The sequence below is a fragment of the Terrapene carolina genome, unplaced genomic scaffold (assembly GCF_002925995.2).
Source record: "Terrapene carolina triunguis isolate 2854851 unplaced genomic scaffold, T_m_triunguis-2.0 Scaffold85, whole genome shotgun sequence".
Lineage (NCBI taxonomy): Eukaryota > Metazoa > Chordata > Testudines > Emydidae > Terrapene > Terrapene triunguis.
This window is the reverse complement of record NW_020664436.1, coordinates 12,855,080-12,878,565: the sequence shown is the minus strand read 5'-3', so window position 1 is coordinate 12,878,565 and position 23,486 is coordinate 12,855,080. Positions and strand designations below refer to the sequence as shown.

At 39.8% G+C, this 23,486-nt stretch overlaps 1 protein-coding gene across 1 annotated transcript in view; it reads right to left on the bottom strand.

Moving 5' to 3' along the window:
* The window catches only part of AHCTF1 (AT-hook containing transcription factor 1), a 78,535-nt gene that overhangs the window by 17,308 nt on the left and 37,741 nt on the right, over positions 1-23,486 (bottom strand). The window contains exons 11-28 of the mRNA XM_026649641.2: positions 23,386-23,447; positions 20,822-20,950; positions 18,308-18,398; positions 18,130-18,219; positions 17,809-17,949; positions 16,243-16,347; positions 15,343-15,436; positions 14,025-14,148; positions 13,888-13,944; positions 12,035-12,181; positions 10,806-10,993; positions 10,451-10,595; positions 10,239-10,370; positions 9,059-9,206; positions 8,817-8,967; positions 8,023-8,130; positions 2,318-2,513; positions 1,270-1,473 (exon numbers count right to left, since the gene is read on the bottom strand). Coding sequence (XP_026505426.1) covers positions 1,270-1,473; positions 2,318-2,513; positions 8,023-8,130; positions 8,817-8,967; positions 9,059-9,206; positions 10,239-10,370; positions 10,451-10,595; positions 10,806-10,993; positions 12,035-12,181; positions 13,888-13,944; positions 14,025-14,148; positions 15,343-15,436; positions 16,243-16,347; positions 17,809-17,949; positions 18,130-18,219; positions 18,308-18,398; positions 20,822-20,950; positions 23,386-23,447 — 2,312 coding nt within the window. The remainder of the gene's footprint in view (positions 1-1,269; positions 1,474-2,317; positions 2,514-8,022; positions 8,131-8,816; positions 8,968-9,058; positions 9,207-10,238; positions 10,371-10,450; positions 10,596-10,805; positions 10,994-12,034; positions 12,182-13,887; positions 13,945-14,024; positions 14,149-15,342; positions 15,437-16,242; positions 16,348-17,808; positions 17,950-18,129; positions 18,220-18,307; positions 18,399-20,821; positions 20,951-23,385; positions 23,448-23,486) is intronic.

Below are 23,486 nucleotides of genomic sequence, written 5' to 3'. Positions count from 1 at the left end.
TATTCTGTTCAAATTCCAAAAACGGTAGCCATATACACCTCTACCCCGATACAACGCTGTCCTCAGGAGCCAAAAAAAAAAATCTTACCACGTTATATCAAACTTGCTTTGATCCGCCGGAGCGGGCAGCCCCGCCCCCCTGGAGCGCTGCTTTACCGCGTTATATCCGAATTCGTGTTATATCGGGTCGCACTATATATATCGGGGTAGAGGTGTATTATAAAATCTACTGGATACGGATATAAGACGGTCTCTTTTTTCCACTAAAATGATTTCCCATACTTCAATTCTCCATGCCACTACTGCACATTTGGCTGTTAGCAACAATTGTGTTCATCTGGCTGCTAGTAGGAATTGTATCATCAGTGGATCCTTCCTCAAATCAATAACCTCCTTTGGATAGTAACTTAATAGAGACAGTATGGGTTCTGTGGGTTGGTAGCATAATTTTGGTTATCCTGAAAGTTCTATTTATTATTTTTCTCCAAAATATCATCTCAGGGCATTCCACCACATATGCAGAAAGGTCCCTATTTCTTCACATCCTCTCCAGAATTTATGACTCTTTTGTTTATATTTTCTTTAGCTTAAATAGAATGAGATACCATTGATAAAGCATTCTGTAATAATTTTCCTTAATAGTTATACAAATAAATGAGGTTTTGGCCTTCCTCCAGACACTTGTTTCAAAGTCAGATCTGCTTTTAGATCCTTTCCCCATTTCCCCCCCCGTCTTCTCTTCTAGATCCATCAGTAACAATATGTTACACACCATTCACAGATCAGGCCCTTTGAGGTGGCCTTTCTTGTAATTAGTATTTCTATCCTCGTTTTAATGGTCTCCTGAAATTTGGGCTTCCTACATGGGATATGATAACAGCTAGCCAATGGTTGTATAACCTTTTTCTTCCTATACTATTGAAATATTTTCAGTGGTACATAGATTGCAATTTCCTGAAAGAATTTACATGGAAGAGCACCTTGTATTTCTTGTTCAAAGACTTGTGATAGGACTGTTAAGGTCATTGTGCTATTTCATTATGGATACTTGTATCTCCGTTTGCATAAATTCTATTACCATTACAATAGTTTTTCATTTCTGAGTTAATTTTTGCTTATCCTTTAACTTGCCATTATACACACGTAACATACACTGAACGATGTACAGTGACGAACTGCAAGCTTTAAAAACATAAACCAAGTTGCAATCTACAAAGCTTTAAAACTCTCCACCATCACTTCCCTTTCACCAACTGTGGTCCAACTTACCCCAGCTGTCCATTTGGAAGTTGGGTTCTCTTCCCTGAATGAAATTCTGGATTCTTTTGCCTGAAGAGGAGGAGTAATTGATCTTCCTGGAGATGCAGAAGGAGTTGCTAAGGGTGTGGTGCGAAGACTGGATCTCAAAATAGACTGCAGAGTAATCCCAGGGAAACCAGAAGCAGCAGAAGATGTGGCCAAAGCTTTAGCTCTCTATGTAAAGGAACAAACATCTTAATTTGATCTTTGAACTGAAGTGTACATTCCATGGAACATCACTGCTGCAGTAGTTGCGCAAACTGGGCATTGAAAGATGGGTCATGATTATTAAACATATGGAAAGTAATCTGTATGAAGAGATTTTTAAGACTGAGTATGTAATTCAGAACAAAGACAGGGATGGTCATGACAAAGAAGTACAAAAAGAATGGCACCAAGTAGCTAAATGAAAAGTTCCTTCATACTTTCATTATTCAGCAAAGAGAGATTCAAATATGGCAGCAAACTGTAAACAAAACAGAAGTATGTATGAATAATAAAACAATGGCACTTACTGTCATAAGATATTGTTGAGGCCATGAGGTTAATGAAGTTCACAAACAGACTGACCATCTACAGTTACAGTAGACGGGAGAAGAAAATATAAGGGATATAAGCCATCATGCTTAGGAGTTTAAGTCAAACTAATTACTAGGGGCTAAAATAAACTTCCCCTTGGGGCTAGTTATTCCATAACTGGCCTAAGTAGTATTTGGACATGTTGTCGTTCCCCATTTCAGCACTCTTGCCTGCACTTCAATAAAAATAAATTTGTTTTATAAAGCTATTTGGTAAAGTATAAACTGTTAATAGATAATAATTTTATCATTTTGTAATACTCCTCTCCTTAAATCTGTTATCCACATATTGCTTCTAATGGAATTAGGCACATACAAATAAAATGCATATATGAGAGATCCAACAATTCAAAACCTACATGCTTGGCATTGTGGATTGTGGGGTGGTTTGTTCCATAAAAGATATTTAAAAATACTTCAAGTTTAGCAATTCTACATACCTTAACCACAAGAGGAGTCTCCAACAAATTAAACTCTGATGCTCTTGAAATGTTCGTGTGCAATATGGCGCTCCGTGAGTTTGACTGTAACGGGCTGGATATAGTACATGAAGTAGAAGCTCTACATGGTGTCTGCCAATTATTCTCAAATGAGGGAGAACACAGAGGAACAGGACGAACCACCAAATCCAGCAATCTGCCAAGATTTAAATGAGGATATTGATATAATAGGCATCACAGAAACTTGGTGGAATGATGATGTATGGGACACAGTAATACCAGGGTACCAAATATATCGGAAGGACAGAACAGGTCGTGCTGGTCGAAGGGTGGCACTATATGTGAAAGAAAGTGTAGAATCAAATGAAAGAAAAATCTTAAAAGAACCAAACAGTACCATAGAATCTCTATGTATAGTAATTTCATGCTTCATATTATCGACCAGCTGAACAGGATGGTGATAGTGATTGTGAAATGATCAGGGAGATTAGAGATGCTATAAAAATAAAAAACTCAGTAATAATGGGAGATTTCAACTATCCCCATATTGACTGGGTACAGGTCACCTCAGGACGGGATGCAGAGATAAAGTTTCTTAACACCTTAAATGACTGCTTCTTGGAGCAGCTAGTCCGAGAACCCACAAGAGGAGAGGCAATTCTTGATTTAGTCTTAAGTGGAGCACAGGATCTGGTCCAAGAGGTGAATATAGCTGGACCGCTTGGTAATAGTGACCATAATATAATTAAATTTAACATACCTGTGGCGGGGAAAACACTACAGCAGCCCAACACTGTAGCATTTAATTTCAGGAAAGGAGACTACACAACAATGAGGAAGTTAGTTAAACAGAAATTAAAAAGGTACACTGCCAAAAGTGAAATCCCTGCAAGCTGCACCAAAACTTTTTAAAGACACCATAATAGAGGCTCAACTTAAAATGTATACCCCAAATTTAAAAAATTAGTAAGAGAACCAAAAAAGTGACACCATGGACAAAAAGGCATCCTTTAAAAAGTGGAAGTTAAATCCTAGTGAGGAAATAGAAAGGAGCATAAACTCTGGCAAGTGAAGTGTAAAAATACAATTAGGAAGGTCAAAAAAAATTTGAAGAACAGTTAGCCAAAGACTCAAAAAGTAATAGCAAGATTTTTTTTTTTAAGTACATCAGAAGCAGGAAGCCTGCTAAACAACTAGTTGGGCCACTGGAGCATCGAGATGCTAAAGGAGCACTCAAGGACGATAAAGCCATTGTGGAGAAACTAAATGAATTCTCTGCATCGGTCTTCACAGTTGAGGATGTGAGGGAGCTTCCCAAATCTGATCCATTTTTTTTAGGTGACAAATCAGAGGAATTGTCCCAGATTGAGGTGTCATTAGAGGAGGGTTTGGAACAAATTAATAAACTAAACAGTAATAAGTCATCAGGACCAGATGGTATTCACACAAGACTTCTGAAGGAACTCAAATGTGAAAGTGCAGAACTAGCTGTGGTTTGTAACCGATCATTTAAATCAGCTTCTGCACCAAAATGACTGGAGGATAGCTAATGTGACACCAATTTTTAAAAAGGGCTCCAGGGGGTCTACAGGCCGGTAAGCCTGACTTCAAGGCAAACTGGTTGAAACTATAGTAAAGAACAAAATTGTCAGACACATAGATGAACATAATTTGTTGAAGAGTCAACATGGTTTTTGTAAAGGGAAATCATGCCTCACCAATCTACTAGAATTCTTTGAGGGAGATCAATAAGCATATGGACAAGGGAGATCCAGTGAATACAGTGTACTTAGATTTTCAGAAAGCCTTTGACAAGGTCCCTCACCAAAGGCTCTTAAGCAAAGTAAGCTGTCATGGGATATGAGGAAAGGTTCTCTCATGGATTGGTAACTGGTTAAAAGATAGGAAACAAAGGGTAGGAATAAATGGTCAGTTTTCAGAATGGAGAGAGGTAAACAGTGGTGTCCCGCAGGGGTCTGTACTGGGACCAGTTCTATTCAACATATTCATAAATGATCTGGAAAAAGGAATAAACAGTGAGGTGGCAAAATTTGCAGATGATACAAAACTACTCAAGATAGTTAAGTTCAAAGCAGACTGCGAAGAGCTACCAAAGGATCTCACAAAACTTGGCAACGGGGCAACAAAATAGCAGATGAAATTCAATGTGGATAAATGCAAAGTAATGCACATTGAAAAACATAACCCCAACCATACATATAAAATAATGGGTTCTAAATTAGCTGATACCACTCAAGAAAGAGACCTTGGAGTCATTATGGATAGCTCTCTGAAAACATCCGCTCAATGTGCAGCGGTAGTCAAAAAAGCAAACAATGTTGGGAATCATTAAAAAAGGAATAGATAATAAGACAGAAAATATCATGTTGCCTCTATATAAATCCATGGTACGCCCACACCTTGAATAATGAGTGCATATGTGGTTGCCACATCTCAAAAAAGATATATTGGAATTGGAAAAGGTTCAGAAAAGGGCAACAAAAATGATTAGGGATATAGAACAGCTTCCGCATGAGGATAATAAGACTGGGACTTTTCATCCTGGAAAAGAGACGACTAAGGGGGGATTTGATAGAGGTCTATAAAATCATGACTGGTGTGGAGAAAGTAAATACGGAAGTGTTGTTTACTCCTTCTCATAACACAAGAAATAGAGATCACCAAATTAAATTAATAGGCAGCAGGTATAAAACAAACAAAAGGAAGTTTTTTTTTTCCTTCTTCACACAACACATAGTCAACCTGTGGAACTCCTTGCCAGAGGATGTTGTGACGGCCAAGACTATAACAGAGTTCAAAAAAGAACTAGATCAGGGGTCTCAAACTCAGATGACCTCGAGGGCTGCATGAGGACTAGTGCATTGGCCCGAGGGCTGCATCACTGACACCCCCCACTTGCTGCCCCTGGCCCCGCCCCCACCCCCACTCCACCCCTTCCATGAGGCCCCGCCCCTGCCCTTCTCGCCCCTTCCCTGCCCCCATTCCAACCCCTTCCCTGAAGTCCTCACCCCAACTCTGCCCCCTCCCTGCCCCCAGGGGGTGCAGGAGAGGTGTGGCAGGGGCTCAGGGCAGGGAGTTGAGGTGCAGGAGGTGGGCAGGGTGCGGCAGGGGGCACAGGGCAGAGAGTTTGGGTGCAGGAGGGGTGAGGGGTGCAGTAGGGGGTTGGGGTGCAGGGTGTGGCAGGGGGCTCCGGGCAGGGGGTTGGGGTGCAGGAAGGGTGTGGGATGCGGCAGGGGGCTCTGGGCAGGGGTTGGGGTGCAGAAGGGGTGCAGGGTACGGGCTCCGGCCCGTCGCCGCTTACCTAGAGCGGATCCAGGGTGGCAGCGCCACGCACCGCAGCCAGGGCAGGCTCCCTGCCTGCCTGCCCTGTTCCCGCTCTGCTCCAGGAAGCAGACGGAGTCCCGGGGGGGGGGAACGGCACCATGTGCTGCTCCTCCAGGTACCTCCCCCAAAGCTCCCATTGGCCGCGGTTCCCAGTCACCGGCCAATGGGAGCTGCAAGAGCACGGATCCCTCTACTCGCCTCCCACCCCCCTGCCCGGGGCTGCAGGGACATACAGTAGTTCAGCCGCTTCAGGGAGCGGTGCGGGGCGCGCGGGGAGCTTGGCGGGCTGCACAAAAGAACCCCACGGGCCGCTTGTTTGAGACCCCTGAACTAGATACATTTATGGAGGATAGGGTTCAGCAATGGCTATTACCCAGGATGGGCAGGGATGGTGTCCCTAGCCTCTGTTTGCCAGAAGCTGGGACAGGGGATGGATCACTTGATTACCTGTTCTGTTCATCCTCTCTGGCACCTGGCTTTGGCCACTGTCGGAAGACAGGATACTGGGCTAAATGGACCTTTGGTCTGGCCCAGTAGGGCTGTTCTATGTTCTTATTTTAAATTTAAAATGTGAAAACAGAAAATTAAGTTGCTTTCCAATAAGCTGATCTGACAGTTTACAAGATGTGACCTGATTAGAATATTTTCAACTCTACATTCTGAATTATTACAGCTGCCTTAATAATGCGCCGCATGCAACTACACACCAATGAGGCCTAACTAGATACTGCCTCCATTGCCATTTTGTTTCTTTATAAATTAGAGAGAAAAAAAATCTCACAACTTTCGCAGGCAGCTGTGTGGGAATGTATTAAATGATCCCGCCTGAGAAAAGTGTAGGAGGAAATTCCACTTCTCCAAAGGCAACAATGTCGTATTAGGTATCCACTCACGTGAATTACAAGTCCAGAACATTTGTTAAACAGGCTGATTAGAAAACACGTTTTTTTTTAAAAAGGTAACAGGTAAGGTTACATCTAGCTACAGCAGTTGTACTGCCCAACTTTTATCTGGGCACATTACCCAACACCCTATAACCACCTGTCTAAAACATTCTCAAAGTTTCTCCTATATTACTGTTAATTGTTTGCATTACATTAGCACCTAGAAGACTCCACTGAGATTGACTCTCCACTGTGCAAAGGCAGTCAGTCTCTGCACCAAAGAGATTACAATCTAAATTGAAGACAAGAGAAATATTATCCCCATTTTACAAATGGGAACTGAAGCACAGAGAGTGAATGCCAGTCTAGCCTTAAGCACAAGACAATCCTTTCTCTGTACTGAGGCTCTCCTTTTACTCCCCTTCCCTCCAAACCTTCCATTCTCTATCTCCTTTCATCCTCTTATTCCTCTTCCTACTCTCACAAGCCCAGTTCCTTCATCTGCATCCTCTTCACATCCATGACAAACTCCACTCTGGCCCCACCCTTTATCTTTACCCATTCCTCTCCCCTCTACCAGCCCCCCTTTCTCCAATCTCTGTCCTCTTCTTCCCATATGTGGCAATCTGAAGAATACGTCAATGCTTTACATTTGAGTGCATCTCGAAGAACTGACTGACAAATCTGCCTCTAAACAAATTAAAGAGAGATCTTATTCTGTTCTGAGCAAGAGGAAATAAAGGTATGAACTGAACAATCAGAGAAAAGGATGCTCCTAGGCAGTCAGATGAGGTTGGATCTATTCCAACTTACAGTATTGACACTGAGCTTACGACCTAGTACTACATGAAAAATATTTATTCTAGTTACTTGAGAATTCAAAAATAAATTTTGTCTTTTCTACATTTTTATTAAAAAAGTGTCATTTTTAGTGTTCCTTTGCATTTTGTATTCATTTTTAAAATCATGACCACTGTGGAAAGACTGATAAAGTTTGTGAATCATATTAACAATTTAATGTTTATCTACAAAGACTACCCCTGCCACTAATGTATCCATAGTATTTTGTAAATAAAGAGGGCAAATTCTCTTCCCATTAATACTGGCATAAATACAGTACAAAGCTATTGACTGAGAATCACGTCAAATTTATACCACTGTGTCAGAGCAGATTTTAACCCACAGGTTTAAACATTTAAAGTTTTTTTCCAGAGATTACAGAACTAAACAACAAAAATGAGAAATTTTATGAGTAGAAAAGGCTAAAAAACAGGGAATAGAATAGTTATGAAGACAACTTAAACTAAGGGCTTGTCTACATGGGACATTACTGCGTGGCAAGCCTTCCATTAACCACTTCCTTACAAGAGAGCACCTAGGTAAAACTGAAGGTACTTACACTGAGAATGGAAACTGCTCAACAATTCAGCATACCCCAAACCCACTCTAAATACTTAGTCTGAAGATGTACTATACCTGGAACTTTTATGTGAAGACTTTGTAACTGGAGTGCCAACAAATGGATCAGGTAATTCTGTATCAGGGAAAGGCAGTGTCATAGGTGGTGGTTCTTCAGTTCTAGGACTGCAAATGAAAGAAGACTGTAATTGACTACTACTTGTAGTTTCTATGAGTGGGTATTTGGATTAAAGATTATTATAGCTGGAGCTGGTTGCCTCTAGTTAAAGTTGCCCGACACTTCTGATTATAAGACCCCACTTTCCAATTGCTTATAATATACCCAAACTAACTATTTGGGCTGAAATGAGACAGATGTCCTTTGAAAAAAATAGTATTTGATCATGTAATTAAAGAACAACAATGCAGATGCACAAGGGAGCTGAATTAAGATTCACAGGGAACCTTAAAACTGGCATTTCCTAACATTTGAGTGCTTGACTCTGCAAACTTAAGTTTCTTTTAACATAATAACAAATAAACAACTACGTTTGCAGATGAGGATTTAGAAAGAAAGCCAGAAGTCAGATATGCAAAATTAACAGACTACACTTCCCACAACCTTAAATCCCCAAAACTGTCATTTTCACCTTTGTCTACAAGAAGTGAGGGTTAATGGACTCCAAAACAGTTATCAATACAAGAATTTGCCAGTGCATGTATCAGAAGTTCCTAAGAAGACAACTCAGACACCATTAATTTCCATAACTTGAATCTGTCTCGTAATGAAGTAGCCATTTCTCGCACTACATTGTCCCTTTTCTTTGTGTCCTAGTAGTTTGAACATCATACGGTAACATAGGAGTTCTTACCTATCATATTGTGAGAAATCACTTTTCTGTTCATTTCCCACCCAGACCTCTCCAATTTTAGATAGGACATTATTAATGAAAGTTGCTCTTGTAAGCACGTTCCCTGCAGTAGTTTGTTTTGCCACAGTTGACAATGGCTTGGGTCTTGAAACTAAAAATGAAAGGGGGAAAAAAAAAAAATCAAATCTCTGAACACTAACCAAGAGAAATTAATCATTCATGGATTCTTAAGCAAAACTCACCTTCTCGCAGAATTGAAGAAGATAAGTGGTAAGGCTTGGCCCTCTCTGCAGCCAGCTTCCTTTGCACTCTAGGAAGGATCTTTCCATACTGGTCTAATATAGAATTTCTGGCAACTGATCTCTCTCTTAAACGAGGATCACGATCATTCTAATGAACAACCAATTAAAAGCACTTCAGCTAATTATGAACAAATGTTTGTTAAATACAATTAATTGACATATTTGCAGCATCTTAAGAAATTCTGAGAGTGTTTAAGTTTGTGTATGATTTTTATACATATTAGACACACAGAGGATCAAATTCCACCCTTCAATCCAGACTATATATTTTCATTTTTTTTTTTTTACTTCAATGTGTGCGACAATTGCTCATAATGCGTGGTAAGTGGTGTAACTTTCAGTGAAGCAAAAGGCACATTACATACACGTTACCTGGCATGTTTGTGTGCATTTTAATATACATACAAAAACTCACATTTCTTAGTCATACATGTTGGCTAAGCAGTTTGAGAATTACAGTTTAAGCTAATGAATGTTTTATTTTTTTAAACCTAATATAAATCAGAGTTACAATGCAAATGCATGTTGCTTTCCATAGGAGGCAGTTTGTTCTGGACTGGCCAATCAGAAAAGGGAACACTAGCCATCAATCTCCTCAATAAGCCTCCCATACTAGGTACAGATAAGGGTTAAAATATGTAACAAGTTTGGTAGAAGCAGGGATCAGATAACTTTCCCGACAGCAAAGACTCCCAGATACTGTGTGCAGAAGCCTAATGGCAGAACTATGTAGTTTGGACACCTTTGTAGCACTGAGGTCTACTGAAATTTTTCATTTGCGCGCATATATAAAAACCAGTAAAATCTATCCCTTAGAATTTAATTTAACAGATTACTGCAAATGCAGAATGTGTTTGTTTTGTAACATTTAATTTTATCTAAAACTACTTTCTGAATTTGTTTGTGTCTGAAAAGTACTTTAAGTGTTAAATTTTGCTGTAATTTCATGTTGGGCAATTTATTCTAAATATTTAAAAGAATGGCATAAAACAACATTTGAAAACATACAATATATATTAAAAGTGCATGCACTAAGTATTTTTACAGCATGCTACCAATTAACATTCAGTGAAATGATACATAATACATTTACCTCACCCTAGCAGAATTTGATGCTTACCATGAGATTAACTTTCAGTGACTGATTCAACTGTAATGCAGGGATGTAATTGGCACGCTGTAGATGGTGGACTAAAAGGAACTCATGATTCTGGATACCAGCACTGGTTTGCAAAAACTTCTCTAAACATTCCTAAGAGAAACAAAACTGTTTAGAGTTCTGCCTCCTTTTTCCAAACAAATGATTAAGACTTCATTCTTGCCCATGCTTACTTGTTCAGTATCTGTGAATGGTAATTTCAACAAATCTTCCATTAGTCCCATCTCTTGACAGACTTCATACATATGTTTTAACAACTCTTCTACATTTAACCTGGTGGAGTGCTGCTGCAGTAGACTCCAAGCCTCCACCATACACCTGAAATTAATTTTTGAAATGCAGAGGAGGATTAACACTTTGACCAACAATTTTACTGAAGCAAGAGATGCACGACTTGTGTTAAAAAAGAACTAAACACTAAAAGATTGAATAAAATACACAATGAAAGCCAAAATCTGTTCTCTATTTTTTTTGTTATAGTTTTCATAATAACACACATTAATCAGGATATATTTTCTATTTCGTTACCTATTATACAATAAAACAGTGAGGTGAAGTGCAACTTCACTGCTACTTGACATTGATGGCTTCATCATCTGTATGTATCTGAGGGCTCGTCTGTGCTCTCCTTGGCACATCAAGGCTTGAATAATTTTCATATGTTGCCATGACATTGTTTTGATTGTAGCGGGATGAAATAAAAGGGCCAATGAACTCTGAAGAAGTTAGAAATGAAAGTTATTAAAACTACCAACACACTCACCCCTTCCAACAAAAAAAGTCTAAAACTTCCCAAGTGAAAATAAACATCTTTCAGGTGCATTTACAACATTAGAAGTAGTGTATGTTTATACTTGAAACATATATTTGCCCTTCAATCTAATTTAATAAAGTAATTGGACAGAAGACAGATTCAGTTAACCACATAATATGATTTCAGTTTCAAATGAGCAATTCATAAGATCCCCGGTTAAGAAAAACCCTGTATGTCATCTAAACTGCTAGTGACACCACCCACAATTTTATGCACATATGATTGCAACCAAATGGAATTATCAAAATTTCACTGATAGTACTAAGCACTTTATTCACTAGTCATTTCAGTACTTCTGTTTTGGCTTTTAGTTGATTGTTTCTTGGGTTGCACTTTGTTTAATTCTTGACAATTTGGTCTTTCCGTCTCTGGAGACAGCAGTGAGAATGTCCTTTTAAAACTACTCACTGAGGATAGATTTGGAAATTTGCTCTTTTAACTTCTTAGCAGTTGCTATGAAAATTATTCTACCAAACTTGAAAAGCATACTATATTAGCTATATCATCACAGGTAAGGAATTAAAGTATTAAAAACATACACAATTTAAATCTGCATTGGGTTTAAAAGTCACTTTTACAGAGTTTTGCCTCATTTCTTGGTGCAGAGTCCTCAGCTATATTTTAAACATTTAAATCTGCATAAAACCATCTTTGGAAATTTGCTCAATGTTTTGATGAATCAGGTAGCTAGGAAAATTCAAATATGTGTAAATAAAGTTGACTACAACTGGGTTCTATTCCATTTTAAACTAAATTTGAATATAATCAGACTTCAGAGTATAATTTATTGTTGCTTTCTGTTTCCATTTAATTTATGCATTAACAATATTTAAACACTAAAAGTTCTAGCCCTTTATCTCCCTTGACTAGTGATTAGATGCCCAAAGTTCATCTTGAGACCATAAGGCTGCATCTTTATATATGTCTTAAGTAAACTATTTACCTCATAGTCATTGTGATCCAAAAGCCAAAAACCTTGAACAAGTCTAACCAGACCCCAAGGGATAGCAAAGGCAGTTGGGAAAGAATCAAATGAAGTCTCTGTTTTGTTTGGAAAGGAATGCATGATATCTAGCAGCAAATAAATTGTCTGACAGTAAGTACTTGATTAAGGCTAATAACTTTTCAAGAAGGAATGTTTCTTACATATATTTAGGGAAGGTAACAACAAAAGTAAGTATTACACAGCAGAAAATAGTTGTCTTGCAATTTTCAGCCCACTGTAACCCAACAAGCCAGGTTTTAATCCCAAAGCTGCATTTTGAATTAACATAAAAACCTACGTTTGGTTTATAAGTATTGAAAGAAGCTGTAGTATTTTCCCATTTTAGTAAAAGAACACTACTGCACAAGTCTGAAATGGTAGTGTTATTGTGATGGAGCAGGGATTTGCACTCCTAGTTGTAATAAATATAGGACCCCTGCTTTGTGATAAAACTAATGAACAAAGCTGCTCTTACTTAACTTCACATAAGGAAAGAATCCTGTACTTCTATTAAGAGAAATTGCTATGGAATTCTGGATAGCCTCACCATTACTTGAAAAATAGTCAAGGTAAAGGAGCCAGTCACACAAATATGTTGTGGATAGGACTTAACCATATCTAGATGATTGAGCTAATGCCTCAGACACCAATGCTTTAGAACAGGGACACAGTTACAAGTTTTAACCAAACTGTGACCAAGTTCCTGGACTTTAAAATACAGTAGAACCTCAGAGTTACAAATACCAGCATTATAAACTGACCAGTCAACCACACACCTCATTTGGAACCAGAAGTACACAATCAGTAGCAAAAACCAAAAAATAAAAAGGCAAATACAGTACAGTACTGTGTTAAATGTAAACTACTAAAAAAAATAAAGGGAAAACAGCATTTTTCTTCTGCATAGTAAAGTTTGAAAGCTATATTAATTTAATGTTCAATTGTAAACTTTTAAAGGAACCATAACATTTTGTTCAGAGTTACGAACGTCAGAGTTACGAACAATCTCCATTTCCAAGGTGTTTGTAACTCTGAGGTTCTACCGTAACAGTAAATTCAGCTGTGTAGAGAATAAAAATTAAATATGAATGGAGAAAGCCTTCCCAGCATGCCATAAATAACAAATATTTCATTGGGTTTGTGCATCGTGTTTTGCTAGTTTCTACCTTCTCCCTCTGATCAGTGCCTAATTATTTAGTTAACAGTTTAAAACAACTGAGGTGTGGAGTCCCTGGGTCTAAAATCCAAACTGTCCCCTCCTACCTAGGTTAAGTAACACACAAAGTTTGGCAAAGGCAAATGTTCTATATATTTTAGCAGCTTGAAAATCAAGCATTTTCTCCATCACATTCTCCTTTTTCTGAGTAATATTCCATGTGCCTGCGTTTTCAATAGAACAGAGGCAAACATTGTTTCTTGTGCTGGAGAATCGCTGATTTCAGCAAGAATGTGTACTGATGTAAATAGTATTAGGTAACTGTTACTGCTTCAGGGCACAGAGAATTCTCACACATTTTGGTGCAGGCATCACATCCTAAGAATAACTTCACTTATTTGCTACAGAATCACGTTGTTTTAATGAAGCCATTAAAATGAAAAATCTAAAGTATAAGAAAGGAAACAAGTATTCCATTACAACTTAATCCTAAATTTATGCTCATTCTGTCCAAAATATGATAATTCTCCAGTTTAAGAAATTAATGATAAGCACAGGAGCATAAACTTTTGTCGCATTCAAAAAACATTCTTTTAAATACAAATATATTGTGTGGTTATATTTTCAATCTCTCTCAACATTGTCAAAAGGATACAATTGCATGTTTGTAAGTTTCTTCAATATTTTGTAACAAATAGAGATCAAGCAGCGCCTGTGATGAAAAAAAATAAAAAATTAACCAAATATTTTGTAAAATAATTATTTTTTGCCTTTTTAAGAAGTCCTACTTACATGCAAGCTAGCAGGGGGATATTTCCCAGTTCCTCCTTCATCTCTTCGCCACAATTTCTCAACTTGATCTCCTAACTGGGAAAGCAGTCCATCGATCATCAAGCAATCGGCATTCCATTTCCCTCTGCAATCAAAGAGAACATAGATTTTGATAGTGTAAAAACAGTGCGATAATTCCAACCTGTCATGAAAACCCGTTTACCAATTAAAGAAACTCCAACCAAATTTATCTGGTAAGTCGCAGGAAAAACACTATACGACAAAGGCAGCTTACATCGACCTTACTCTGTCTCTACACTACAACGTTGCTCCCGCTAATGTAAGTCGCCCATTATATCGACTTAACTCCACCTCTGCAAGAGGTGTAGCGCTTAGATTGATGTAGTTAGAGGGAGGCAACGTCTGTGTAGACACTGGCTGTGAGCCCCAAGACAACAGAGCTCCAAGAGCTGTCAGTGCCCCACAATGCCCCACTTCAGTCGGTGGAAGTGCTTCTGGTGAGGACCCATACTATCAACAGAAGGAGCATAATGTGCATGTGAACCACCACTTTAATTACTGTGGTGGCTGTACATCGACTTCAGCTGACCTAATTTTGTTGTGTAGACAAGGCCTGAGTGTCTGCTGTATTTTTCCACCTTCTCTCTAGTATCTTTCTTAGCTCCAATCCTGCTGGAAAATTTTTATAATTATTTCTATTTGATTTGTATCAGTGTGATTTTAGATTAAAAATCTATATTAATCCTAGTCAAGACATTTCACATGAAAAATAAACAAGTCTGTAAAAAGTTCAGATAAAGATGTAATTTCTAACTGGGTACCGAGTTAGAAGAGAGCTAGTTTTTCAAATGTTCCAACTGAACACAACAGTGAGGGCCACCTTCTTGAAGTATAAAAATGTACACAAGTGAACTCCAAAAAAGGGATTTAGTCCTAAAACAGACTTTATGATGTCTTATCAAACAGTCATTTAAAGAGCTAACCCTTTTTGAATAGTTCATCTTTGCATGCCTAAACAAAAGTTTTGGAAACGTGATGCTGCCCATCTGTCTTGAATCAGAGACAATTAATGCCACGTTACCAAATAAACCATCTTTTTGAATTGCAGAAGTCACACAGTTTAGCCTTTGGATTAAATTATTTACAGTATTACCCAATATATTTCTAAAATCAGGTCAAGGATTGTTTCACTTTACTTCATAAAAAAGGGCAAGTAGACCAACAGTGGCCCTGAGCTCAAGAACACCCCTCTCCACCTTTACATATGAAAGCAGTCCCTCTGAATTCAATGGTGGGCGTGTTTGTGAATGAACCTTACCTTGACAAGCGCTCTAGTTTCTGTCGGTGACCAGTACAGTAGCTTTGTATCAGTGGGTAATTGTAGAAAGGCCTAGACAACTGCATATCATCATCTGCATGCAACAGAGAAAAAATACGTAGTTCAAGAAACCTAATAAAATCTGAAGTAATTTTAAAAGACTTGAAACAGACAAAATTGCTGAGTTTCATTTTTAATATTAAGAACAAACAATTTGACAACTTTGGAAGAAAGTGGTTCTAATTCTGCTCTTTTAAAAATTTTTTTAGTAAGACGGCAGAGTAAGTCACAAGGCTCACTTCATTCCTTATTTTAGCAAGTGACCCATAGTTGAAAATTATCCCATGAATAAAGATTACTGGGTAATTCAGACCATATGAAGTAAAAGAGTTTCTGTGTTATCTTCCCCAGCAGAATAAAATATATTTTTAGGTGATCTCAGGTGGGGACTGCTTTTTTAAATTTGTAAAGGGAGCATTTATAGGCAGATTGTTTTCTACATCTATGTAAGCCAATACATGCATTTTTACTGCATAAAAAAACGCCATCAAAATACTGGCTATATAAGGACAGTTAGATAGGAAACTGAATACACCGAGTTCTAAACCTAGTAAGAGATTTCTTATGGAAGGAGGAGTTTACCACCACAAGTAAATATTTACCAAAATATGTGGAATACTTAAAAGTAAAGCCAGCGTTATATCTGGATTAAAACAACAATTACATAAAAGGTTAGTCTATGTTGACTAAACTTAAGTATACATTACAACTGTACCAACACAATTTGTTGATAAGTCATTTACCAAATTATGGTTTGAAGAATTTTTCTGTTGGAAGAAAATATTGCACAAAATGGTAAGCGCTTGTCACATCTGAAGTGTGTTATTGTTCAAAACTTACCTAAACCCTCTGGAAGGAGACTGGACCGGCAAAACCAAATGACCACATGTGCATATTGAGAAATGAGGCTGGTTACAACCTGCTTATTTGTCAAATCTGTAAAACCTGGAAAGAGTTTATAAAATTACGTTGCCATTCAACTCCTTCAGTTACCAAAAATATTAACTATGATGACATTGATAAACTGGTTCTTTTTTATTGTATTGAAAGCATTCAAGAAATTTTTACATTTCTTATTTCTAATCAACCCTTGGAAACAACTGTTCCTTTACAGTTTTTCCTCTGCATTTCTTATGGAGACACCTGGATTTGCTATTCTAGAGCTTCTTAAGCACTGGATTCCCCCCCCCCCCTTTATTTTTGAGAGACAGCTCTCACCCTGTTCAAGACTTCAGACTTCATGAAGTGGCAAGAAAATTCTTGGGTATTAATAACACACACCTCACCCTAGGGGCTGCAGCTTCTAACCCAGGGATGGGAAACCTACGGCCCGCAGACCAGATCCAGCCTGCTGCTTCATTATTTCTAGCCCGCAGCAAGTCTCCGTGCAGGCTCACCCCGCTGCGGAGGGAAGCGAGGGTTGCCAGGCTGTTAAAAGTCCAGTTGTTAAAAAGCTGTTAAAAGCCTCACCTCGCGCCAGCTACGCAGCTCCCATTGGCCGGAAACCACAGCCAATGGGAGCTGCGGGGGACAGCGTGCACGGCACAGAGCCCCCTGGCCCCTCCGCCTACGAGCCAAACATGGCGACCATTTCTGGGAGCAGCACAGAGCCCTGGCAGGCAGGGAGCCTGCCTTAGCCCTGCTGTGCTGCTGACCGGGAGCCGTCTGAGGTAAGCGCTGCCCGGCCGGAGCCTGCACCCCAAACCCCCTGACCCAGGTCGGAACCCCCTACCGCACCCTAACTCCCTCCCAGGCCCCGTGCCCTCACCCATACCCCAACCCTCTGCCCCAGCCCTGAGCCCGCTCCTGCACTCCAAACCCCTTGGCCCCAGCCCGGAGCCCCTCCTGCACCGCAAACCCCTCATCCCCAGAGCCCATACCCCCATCTGGAGCCTTCATCCCCCTCTCCCGCACCCTGAACCCCTCATTTCTGGCCCCATCCCGGAACCAAGGGGAAGCTCTGAGCCTCTGAGCTCCCTCGCGGGGTTGCATGTAGCCCGCAACTGATTTTTTTCTGTGGGTCAGTAGCCCCGATAGAAAAAAGATTCCCCACTCCTGTTCTAGCCAGTGGCCTCTTACACAACTTCTTGAGCTAACTACCCTATTCCACCCACATGCACACTCAGTAAGCACCCTCCCATAGCCTCCTCCCTGGGGGTTAGTTGACAACTACAACGTTCCCCACTTATAGACTCAATCCTTCTCCCAGCTGCTGAACCTGATTGCAAATTCCAAACAAGCAGTTTGATCCTCCTTTGCAAACTGGAGAAAATTAAGAAAAAAAAGTAAAACTGAAAAAGGGAAACTAGGGAAAGCTCACGCTTTCCACGACTCAGGCCTATTCCTCTACCTTAGAAAACACATTTCATAATAAAACGTACTCAAGTTGATAATACTGTTACAAACCTCTCTCAGTGAGCTCTTGTGCTTCTGTTAGAAAGCAGTTCAAGACTGTGCTAAGGTTGCTAAGAAGCAATTGGCAGTGCTGAAGAGACTGTATAGTCTGTGGATCAATGAAGTTACATGAGCCATCAAACAGTGGAACACCTTATAAAGGACAAACATTACATGGTTAGTCTGTACACAACTTCAGGAGAAGAGTTAAAAGCATTTCTGTGGACATACAAACCATCATGTGAAGTACTAATACACCCACGTTACTGCATGTATTCAAATTAGGAAAGATAACACTTATTTCCTGCAAAATGACTATATTCTAGTACTTACACATCCGGTCAAACTCATCTTTTGTGTAAATCACTTTATTCCATGTCCACTCGAGAACAAAGCGCAGGTTAGCAGCTGAGTTTGGTTGTTCTATTAAAAAAAAAAAAAAAAAAAAAAACCATGAGAACAAATTCTCTTCAAGGTCAAAGAATAAAGTTAATAAAAAGCGGAGTATTACCTTCAGCTGTCCACTGTTTGATGCAGCCAGTAAGAAGTCCTAAAGAACTTGTTTGGACAGCAGCAGATAATATAGCTTCTAACTGCTCCTCCTAAAAATGTAACAGAGATAAAATAGATAGTAAAAAAGATTCAAATGCTTTCAAGACAGCAATGGTAAATAAGATTTGTTTCCAATTGTATGCAACGTATCTGGATGCCAAAAACAATCAGCTATTACGTTTGAACAAAATCAGTACAAAATTAGTGAAGTATGATAAGAAATTTTTTACCCCCAGACGATTCTTTCCAGACCATCTTAGATCTTAGCTGTAGATAAAACGTCCCAAAAGCAGAGTTTCAAAGTTGTTACATTTGAATTTTTTTTCTTTATCAATTTGAAAGTGTTTAATAGAGTTTGCCTCTTATCCTTTTCATCCCTTCAAATACTGAATTCTAAAAAGTTATTTACTCTGTGATTACAGGTAGCATGCACCAAAGAATAGGAAGAAATACCTATATACACTATAAGTGCACTGGGGGAAAGGCATCTGTGCTCTTGCTGTTTGTTGACCTTACTGTCCAGAGATTTGAAAACTAGCAGCAGTTTTATGAAAAGAAAGGAGCAACACAATGAAAACAGTTCTTTGGTGAGGGTTTCTTGCACTTTACTGTTTTCTTACAATACACAGACTTCACCATTCCCACCTTCAAAATACCTATTTTGGCTGGAGAAGTAAGAAGTACAACTAAATATCACATCTTTCCAATAATCTTGGGAAAGTTTGTTAACAAGGAAGGTAAGTGAAAAAAATCAGGTATTTCTCATGAGAACAATAAGGTGGCTTCTTTCTGCTGGAAGTGCATCAGGTAGTTTTTAATACAACATAAAAGAGCAGAAGAAGGTAAAACCAATTTTGTTTTGTTTTGTTTCACAGTTCCATCTTTAATGCCATTATCGGCGTTCCCAATGATCTAGCTCTGGTGGTGGGAAACAGTTTTCAAAGTGGATACACTTTACAAAAAGATGTTTGGGTTTTCAGGTTAAGCTCATTTTTAGTAGTTTCCCCTCTATCTCAACCCTACTATGCAAATTTCAACACTAGCAAGTTCAACAGACAGCAGGATGTTTTTCCTGTCAGAAAATGCAGGTAACAGCTAAGCACTGTCATACAATGTTAAAAATGAACAGTTGATTTTAGGCAAGTGTATTTTACTGTTATTTTAGGTAAACCAATCCTTCTGATCATTATGCTGTGGTTTACCCTTAGGACTACTTGACATTCTGATCTTGAACACTGTAAAACATTCATTCCTTTCCAGGAAAAGTAATTTATTCACAGTAATTTACACAGAAGTTATGATGCTCAGACTTCTAGAATTTAAAATGCTATTTCAACTTTCTCTCTCAAAAGCTTTTTAGTTATAGAAAGAGCTATAGCAAAGAACACTATATCAAAGGAAAATCCTAAGCAAGTTCCACATCACCACAGTGCACAAGTTTATTACTAGAGTAGAAGGTCAGGAGTAAGTCCATGTCAATATATTCCTAGTTCAGCAATGGATACAAAAATCTCTGACACCAAATGAAGTCATTCTCCAGCTCAAGTTGATCTGTATGACTTAAGTTTTATTAAACAGCATAAGTAATTTGCATTCATTTAGAAAATCTATTATTTCAGCCAACTGTAGTATATATTCAGAGGTGAAAGTAAGCCGGTAAGCCGTGTCGGACTAGACCGGCTTCCCCAGGCCGGTGATTTAAAGGGCCTGGGGCTCCCGGCCGGAGCCCCGGGCCCTTTAAATTGCCACCAGAGCCCAGCTGCCAGAGGCGGCTCAGGCAGTGATTTAAAGGGCCCTTTAAATCACCGCCGGAATCCCCGGCTGCCGCTGCTACCCCTGGTACTCTGGCAGCAGGGTTCGGGCGGCGATTTAAAGGGCCCGGGGTGGTAGCAGTGGCCAGGAGCCCTGGGGTAGTGGCAGCAGGGTTCCAGCGGTGATTTAAAGGGCCAGGGGCTCCCGGCTGCCGCTAGTGCAGCAGAGCCCTGGGCCCTTTAAATCTTCGCCAGAGCCCAGAGGTAGCGGCGGCAGCCAGGAGCCCCGGGGGCTACGTCGGTGATTTAAAGGACCTGAGGCTCTGCTGCAGTAGCGGCAGCTGGAGCCCTGGGCCCTTTAAATTACCCCATTGCCCCAGGGCTCCCAACTGCCTCTGCAGCTGGTAGCTCTGGGGGTGATTTAAAGGGCCTGAGGCTCCCAGCCGCCACTACTGCAGCTGGAGCCCCGGGCCCTTTAAATCTTGATTTAAAAGGCCTGGGGATTTAAAGGCCCCACCTCTTCCAGTTGAGGGCATGCCTCTTCCAGTTGAGGCCCTGCCCCCTGCTCAGGACTCCAGCGTACCGGTAAGTCCTTTAAGTTACTTTCACCCCTGTATATATTTGTTTTTTATGCCACAGGCAAATCGTATGAAGATATTTATCACATTTTCTTGTAGTTTTACAAATAATTTCATTTAAACAAAATGCCAACATATTCTCACCTGACTCAAACTAGAAGGCTGTACATCAATAAGTCTCGGAGACAGCAAGCCAGCGATAAGACATCTATTGAAGTTATCAGGAATGGCTTCATTTAAAGAAGAACCAGATTTCTTTAAAAAATGTAAGGTCTGAAACATTAATGACAAACAATTTCAAATTAAGACAGCTATAATTATTCAACTCTGATGTTTATTCAATTGACAAATATGAGTAGTTATTTACAACAGAAATGTTATACACCCCCCCAAAATGCTTCTCTTCTCTAAATAGAAGCAGCAAAGAAATCTTACCTCACAAGTATACTTTACCAAGTTGGCATGTAAATTTAACAATTGTATAGTCTTTGAGATGGCATGCCAAAGCAACAAAGCACATACTTGAACAATTAAACTTCTCACAATAAGTCTCAGATTACTCAAATAAGACATTGGCCATTAGACTATCTTGTCTAAATATTTGTCTAGCTTCCCTATTAACACACACACACACACACACACACCATGCTGCTTCTTAAATGTTGACTCCAGCATCCCAGCAGAAATGAATGCTAAAATTATACACACATAAACCAAAAACTTAGTGAGATTCTCTCTGTTCTTATCTGTGGGAGAAATAGAGATTTGAAAAAACAGCCAAAATATGTGCAATCTTGGGGACTTTTTGGTCTCCTTAGTTGAGCTGCATGGCTGTAATTTACCAGATTTGTCTTAAGTTACAAGAACAACTTTTGGGAAGTGTAAAGGAATGCCAAAAGGGCCAAGAATGCACACTCCTGTGGCTTTTTTCTACACCAATAGGTGCTTCTCACACAGGGACAGCAACAAAGTCAGAAGTGCATCAGCTCTTTGAGTGGCTGAACCAGCACCCCAGAGTTTACAGTAACTCCTCACTTAAAATCATCCCGGTTAACATCATTTCGTTGCTGATCCATTAGAGAACACACTCATTTAAAGTTGCACAGTGCTCCCTTATAATGTTGTTTGGCAGCTGCCTGCTTTGTCCACTGCTTGCAGAAAGAGCAGCCTGTTGGAACTAGCTGGTGGGGGCTTGGAACCATGGTGGACCGGCAGCCCCCCATCAGCTCCCCTAAATTCCTTGTGCGGCAGCTGCCCAGCAAGCTATCACTTGCTGGCAGTTCAGCTGTCCCTCCCCCCACTGCCGTGTGCTGCTCCTGCCCTCTGCCTTGGAGCTGCTCCCGGAAGCCTCCTGCTAGCTGTGCAGAGGTGGGAGAAAGAGGGATGCTAACGTCAGGGTACCTCCCCAACCCCCCACTCCTGTACCTTATCTCCACAAAGCAGGGGGGGACACCACAGGGCTCAGGATGGAGGGAGCTTGCTGGCAGCCGCTGCTGTCTCAACTTGCTAATCTAGTTAAAAAGGCAATGTACTTAGAGTGGGGTCAGCATACTTAAAGGGGCAATGCGCGTCTCTCTCTCTCTCTCACACACAGTGTGTCTCTCTGTCTCTCACTGCCATGCTGTCTCCCCTCCCTCCATTCGTGCTGCCTTGTAGAGTGTGAGGCTATATTAACAACATGTTAACCCTTGAGGGCTCAGCTGAGTGCTAGTTCATCATTTAGAAGTAATGCATTCCCTGGGATGCATCTCACCATCTGAATATGAATATATTATAGAGTCTTTTGTCTGGCAAAAAAAGTTTCCCTGGAACCTAACCGTCCCTATTTACATTAATTCTTATGGGGAAATTGGATTCGCTTAACATCGTTTAGCTTAAAGTAGCATTTTTCAGGAACATAACTACAAAGTTAAGTGAGGAGTTACTGCATTTCTACTGAAGAAGTGCCAGCTAATGGGGGAGCAAGGACTAGACAGTATCCAGCTCATGAATATTTTGAGGTTTTATAAACATGTGTAGAAGAGACGAAGTCTTCAGCACACAAGTGTTGTGCACAAAACTACACTCAATTTCTACTGCATGTGGAAACACCTACTACATGTATGACTTCAGTTTATAGCTATTTAAGTACCAAAAATTTAGTTAGGTGAAATGTAACTGGTTCTCCCTTTTCCAATTCAGAAAATAATTTCCCTCCTAAAAATATAAGGTCCCAGGTCCAGACTCTCTCTCTCTTAGCAGCTCTAATCCATGAAGTGCTTGAAAGTTGTGCTTGGATATGTATGCATGAAATACACAAACAAAATCCTCTCCATCCTAAATTATCCACCAAATTTTCAAATCTTTTCCCTGTCCTAAATTGTATAATGATGAAAATCCAGGCTTAAAAGAAACAGTTGCAACCTTATGTATGGAGAGACAAGGATGTTACCTCTCCATAATCTAGAATTCAAACCAAGTCACATATGGCTTTATCGTTACCTCCTGAGAAATCTACATCAGACTCATCTACACATATTTAGGACCTGTTCCAATTAAAGCCAATAGGAATTTTATCACTGACTTTAACGGGGCAAGATATAGCCCTTTTAGCACAAAATGCTCTCCCCCCTGCATTGGTAAATATAAGTCAGTTCAATACAAATGACAGAAGATGAACATTTTTAGATATCAGAAAGAAAGCCAGAAAGAAAAAGAAAAAGAAGTACCTCCTTCTGAAATCCAGTGCAAGTCATGTGAACAACTCCAGAGTTCAACAAACAAGTAGCATCTAAGAAAACAAAGAGCACTTGGCTAAAAATCTACATTT